The 6,044-nt window shown below is 28.9% G+C and overlaps 1 protein-coding gene across 2 annotated transcripts; it reads left to right on the forward strand.

The window, feature by feature from the left end:
* The first annotated feature begins 197 nt into the window (after window positions 1–197).
* On the forward strand, window positions 198–5,441 carry LOC120776697 (acyl-CoA Delta(11) desaturase). 2 transcript variants are annotated; one of them, XM_040107585.1, is made up of 5 exons: window positions 198–274; window positions 2,997–3,227; window positions 3,393–3,523; window positions 4,481–4,686; window positions 4,773–5,441. In XM_040107585.1, the coding sequence occupies exons 2-5, from the start codon at window positions 3,008–3,010 to the stop codon at window positions 5,272–5,274; spliced, it is 1,059 nt and encodes a 352-aa protein (XP_039963519.1). In that variant the 5' UTR covers window positions 198–274; window positions 2,997–3,007; the 3' UTR covers window positions 5,275–5,441. The 2 variants fall into 2 exon arrangements, with proteins under 2 accessions (XP_039963519.1, XP_039963528.1); XM_040107594.1 differs by having other exon boundaries at window positions 210–325.
* The last annotated feature ends 603 nt before the right edge of the window (window positions 5,442–6,044 follow it).

Raw genomic sequence — 6,044 nt, forward strand, 5'->3', positions numbered from 1 at the left:
AATTATGCCCGGCTCCTATGAATACTTAAATTATGCATTTGTTTCCATAAAAGCGAATTTTAAATCAATTTTATTTGGAAATTTTTATTATCTCTAAGTAAGGTTAGTATATAGCGCTTATATAGTATATTTTTGTACAAAATTGCATATGCATATAAGGTGTGATGTTTTGAAAAACGGTTTTCTATTTTTGTATCAAGGAAGTTCCTTTAGTTGAGTTTGTGACAGCACGCGCAGTGGTTTACCGGCAGTATCCGATCCGCAAATATACAGAGTAAAGAACATTCTGGGATTTTTTATTGGTGTTAAATTATCTATAAAAGGAGTAATTGAACTTTTTGATTGTTTTCGATTTTTTGTAGTGAAAAACATTTGAATTAAATTGATTTCAAGCTGAGATTTATTATTATTTTTTGATTACACAATGCAGAAATATAAAAAAATTATAAGTTTATGATATAAAAATTATGACGAAATATTATCAGACAATTTTTTTCCGCCTAAGTCCCTAAAATCAAATTTTAGCAAATGTTTTACTGACTTCTAAATTTTAGTAAATTGAAATAAATTTTGTATCTAATGCATTTGTTGTAGATTTTATCGAGTTTTTTCTATAAAAAATCGGAGTTAGATTTATTTGAAGCTAATACACCATAGAAACTGTGACGATGTTTTAATATTGGAGACCTTCTACAAGTATATTATAGTATTTTTTTTGTTTTTTGTTTTTGAGTTACAGTGTACAGTTATATAAAGAATAGGACTACTGATCTTAATTTCTTGATACTGTTACAAATGAATTTTGTAAGGTGTACAATTCTACAACTAACAACAAAACAAAATAAAATAAATTTCATAAAAAAATTAATAAAATAAAATAAAATAAAAATAAAGTAAAGTAAAATAAAATAAAAGAAAAGAAAATAAAATAAAATAAAATAAAATAAAATAAAATAAAGTAAAATAAAATAAAATAAAATAAAATAAAATAAAATAAAATAAAATAAAATAAAATAAAATAAAATAAAATAAAATAAAATAAAATAAAATAAAATAAAATAAAATAAAATAATATTAAATTAAATGAAATAAAGTAAAATAAAATAAAATAAAGTAAAACCAAATTTAAAAAAAAACAAATAAATTGAGTTAAAATAAAAAGTTAAATTAAATAAGTTGAAATAAATTAAATTAAATTAAAATCACATCAAAGAAATTACATAATAAAATTAAATTAAAACAGAAAAAAAATAAAATAATATTAAATTAAATGAAATAAAATAAAATAAAATAAAATAAAATAAAATAAAGTAAAGTAAAACCAAATTAAAAAAAAAAAACAAATAAATTGAGTTAAAATAAAAAGTTAAATTAAATAAGTTGAAATAAATTAAATTAAATTAAAATCACATCAAAGAAATTACAATAAAATTAAATTAAAACAGAAGATAAAATAAAATAATATTAACTTAAAGGAAATAAAGTAAAATTAAATTAAAACAGAAAAAAAATAATATTAAATTAAATGAAATAAAGTAAAATAAAATAAAGTAAAACCCAATAAAAAAAGAAACAAATAAATTGAATTAAAATAAAAAGTTAAATTAAATAAGTTGAAATAAATTAAATTAAATTAAAATCACATCAAAGTAATTACAATAAAATTAAATTAAAACAGAAGATAAAATAAAATAATATTAACTTAAGGGAAATAAAGTAAAATTAAATTAAAACAGAAAAAAAAAAAATAATATTAAATTAAATGAAATACAGTAAAAATAAAATAAAAGTAAAACCAATAAAAAAAAGCAAATAAATTGAATTAAAATAAAAGTTAAATTAAGTAAGTTGAAATAAATTAAATTATGTAAATTAAAATCACATCAAAGAAATTACAATAAAATTAAATTAAAACAGAAAATAAAATAAAATAATATAAAATTAAGCAAAATAATAAAATAAATTAACAAACAAGAACAAAATTCAGGAAATGACAAAGGTCTGATTTTGTATGGGAAATATATGAACTGTTTCTTTGGATATTGCACCGTGACCTTGGACAATAACCCATGCCAAATTATCATCATCAAATTCAAATCGCGTCAAATGAAGAAGTTTTCTATGCAAGCACTTGATTCCGATCTTTCAGTTTGTAAGTCAGCTATATGCTATAGTAGTACGAACCGTACCGACAAATGAGTAGCTTCTTGGTGAGGAAAGGACGGGTGAAAAAAGTGGTTTATAAAATTTTTCGATTACGTTAAGAGCTTACGAGATATTTGTCATCAAAAATCAATGAAGAATAAAAAAAAAATAATTTTTTTCTTCAAAATAATTATAATTTAACCGTTAGTATCTTTTAAACGGTTATGTTTACGAAAAAATCGCTTGAGACTTTTTTTAAAGAGCATTTAATTTACTAATGATCCGAAAACGAAATATTTTTTAAGGTAGTTGGAAGCAAGGTACAATTTTTTCGATCTGATAATAAGAAAAAAATAGAAAACTTTTAGGCGGGTGACCTTCGCGTTACAATTAAAGGCTCATACTTGGATAGCCTTTCAGAGAGGTGTCCATCAACCAATTTTTGGGAGTACTATTGGTTGATAGAGACTTATAAGGACCAAGCGAAAAAACAAGTCGTTTTTGACCTACCCTAATATACATACATACATTATAAGGTCTCGAACGTTTCTTTTTGGGTGTTACGAACAACGTGGCAAAGTTAATATACCTTGTTCTGGTTATAGAAAATTAGTTATTATTGCGAACTACACTGAAAAAAAATATTTTGGTAGAATTTTGTACTCAAACCTCATTCCATGGCTAAAAACTGTTTTTATAAAACTATTCTTTTACACATTTTTTATATTAAAAAAGCTTATTTTTAGAAATTCCAAATTTTTTACTTTATTTTCCAATATCTATATAATAAAACAAATAAATAAAAAATCAAATACCAGTATTTTTAATTACTTTTATATTTAACAAAAAAGATATTTTGAAAATGGAAACTCAAAGCATTGCCGCTAGCAATAGCGAAAACCAACAACAACAGCAGCAAACACAGCCATTGACGTCGGCAGACACAACTAAAGAACAACCACAACGCATTAAACGTGAAGCGAGCTGGCCTTTTGTACTATTTTACATACATTTGCATATACTTGGACTCTATGGAATCTTCATAATGTTCACGAACGCCTCATTCCTCACGATTTTATTCAGTAAGTTCAATCAGAATCGACCAAATATTCATAAGTCAAGGCAGTGTGTTTTGTATACTACATACATATGTATGTGTATAAATAAATATATGTTTGTATGTATGTGTGAACTTGTTTGAAATGTTCAGGCAAGTAACTCTAATACTTTTTTCTAATAAATTTTAGCCTTCACTTTGACTTTTCTGGGAATTTTGGGTGCAACGGCTGGCGCTCATCGCCTTTGGGCTCACCAAACATACACAGCCAGCACGTCACTTAGAGTATTCCTGATGCTGTGCCAAACCATAGCTGGACAAGTAAGTGTTTTATGTTGATAACGTGGCATTATTCCTGCGAATTTTTGCATTTGACAATTAGAAAAAGTTCGAACTCAGAAAAACCGATTTTTTTAAGGAGTTTAAGGAATTTACATATATTTGTGCATATCCCCTGAAGTTGATACGGCAAATAGTTTTAGAGATATGAGTGTATTTGTAAGAATTTCTTAACTAACTTAGTATTTTCGTCTTCAACTGACTCGGAAACTTTATTTACGAAACGGTGTTTTCAGAATTGGCAGGCAAAATTTCTTCGAAATCTGAAATGATCTTCTTAAAAAACTCAAAATTTCTATTATGTCCCCTGTAATCTGGACCGACATTCTCTATCCGTATTCTCTAATCCGGATCACATGTTTATTATTCACTACTTTCGCTTTTATGCTTTATTGGTGTAAGTTTTTTTTTTGTTTTTTTTGAACATGTGTGTTATTTGTTATACGAGTAATAAGCAAACAGAAATTTATAAATATTTTTTCATAATACATAGTTCTGTTATGTCTTTGGTAATCCGGATTTCCTTAAATTCCGGATAGGGGCCGGTTTTAATTGATCCGGATTAGCGGGCCTTTACTGTAACAATAAATTTCCATGGTTTTTGGATCCCAGATAATTTTAAGCAGAAAACTCTGTCTTATCGCCAGATTCCTTTTTTCTTAGATGGCTTACACCTCAAAATTTTTTAATATTACTAAACCCTCCTATACACCCTGTCGGAAGTCTGAGTTAACGAAGTGAACGTTAAGTCAAAAATTGAAAGCGGTTGTTGTCTTTGCTAAACTGAACGAAATGACCGTCTAAAATCGTAAATTTGTTCAGAGAACATTTAAACGTTCTCTGATTTATTTTTACGCTCTTAACATTCGGTATTAATTTTACGATCTCAGGCACACTTTTGACAATTTTTAATTTTTACGCACTTTATTAAACCCACAGGGCCCTATCTACAGATGGGTACAAACGCATCGCCTACATCATCAGAAATTCCGCCAAGAAGATGACCCTTTCTACAGCGCACGTGGCTTCTTGGCCGCACAAGTGAACGCACAAATCATGAGTTACACACGGGAACAACAACAATCGCTCAGTCAAGTCGATATGTCTGATATCGAACAGGATAAGGTGGTTATGTTTCAAAAAAAGTGAGTACTCAACAAAATGTCTTTAGAACGACCCTAATAGACAACTACTAATAATATTAATATTAAATATATTGCATTCCCTGCAGGTATTACTGGGTGCTCTACTTCTTCCTGCACGTTTTGTTGCCCGTCAATGCACCGCTTGAGTATTGGGGCGATTCAATTGCCGCAGCCACCTTTGTGGCCTTCTCGCTGCGTTATCTCATCGTTTTGAATGTTTGTTGGCTTATTAATTCGGCACATTTCATTTGGGGGTTGGACAAGAACTTCAAGCCCTCCGATTCAAATAGTGTCTTCTTCATTACGAAGAGCTATTGGCCTCAATATCATTATCTGTTGCCTAACGATTATCAGAGCGGAGAGTTCGGCGATTATGGCAGTGACTTCGTATCGGCAATGATACGCGTGTTTGCTGCTCTCGACATGGCAACAGATCTGCGCACCATAAGTTCGGTGGCCGTGCGCAAAGGCTTGACTACCGCCGTGGAGACGGGACGTCCAATTGTCGAATGCATTCAGGAGCACGCAACCGAAGAGATTAACGAAATGCCGAAGAATCATTTCTTGAACCGCGATCGTTTTATGTAGAGTACAATTTGTCAATACTGTATTGGAGTTTAGCATTATTAGTCCAAAATAGTACATTATATAGTAATGATGTCCTCCATTTTTAGGAAAGGCTTTTATAATCCTACAAAATCTCAAACTGAAATTGTTTCGAATAAATATCAATAATTAAAGCAGTTTATTAAAATGTTATCCGATATTATAAATTGTTGTGACTGTAAGTTCTTATTAGAAACAAGAAAAAAACATTAACTTCAGCTGCACCGAAGCTGATATACCCTTCACAGGTGTATTTCTTTTAGTAACTACGTGTTCAGTTTATATGGAAGCTATATGCTATAGTTAACCGAACTGAACTATTTCTTCGAAGATTACATTGTTGCTTTAGAAAATAATCTATACCAAATTTGGTGAAGATACATTGTCAAATGTGAAAGCTTTCCATACAAGAACTTGATTCTGATCGTTCAGTTTGTATGGCAGCTATATGTTGTAGTGGTCCGATAACGGCAGTTCCGACAAATGAGCAGCTTCTTGAAAAGAAAATGACGTTTGCCAAATTTCAAAACGATATCTTAAAAACTGAGGGACTAGATTGTATATATACAGACAGACAGACAGACAGACATGGCTAAATCGACTCAGCTTAACATACTGATCATTTATATATATACTTTATAGGGTCACTGACGCTTCCTTCTGGGTGTTACAAACTTCGTGACAAACTTAATATACCCTGAACAGGGTATAAAAATACAGATAAAATTGTAGAGGCTATATTTTTACTTTAT

The sequence above is a fragment of the Bactrocera tryoni genome, chromosome 1 (genome assembly GCF_016617805.1).
Source record: "Bactrocera tryoni isolate S06 chromosome 1, CSIRO_BtryS06_freeze2, whole genome shotgun sequence".
Classification (NCBI taxonomy): domain Eukaryota; kingdom Metazoa; phylum Arthropoda; class Insecta; order Diptera; family Tephritidae; genus Bactrocera; species Bactrocera tryoni.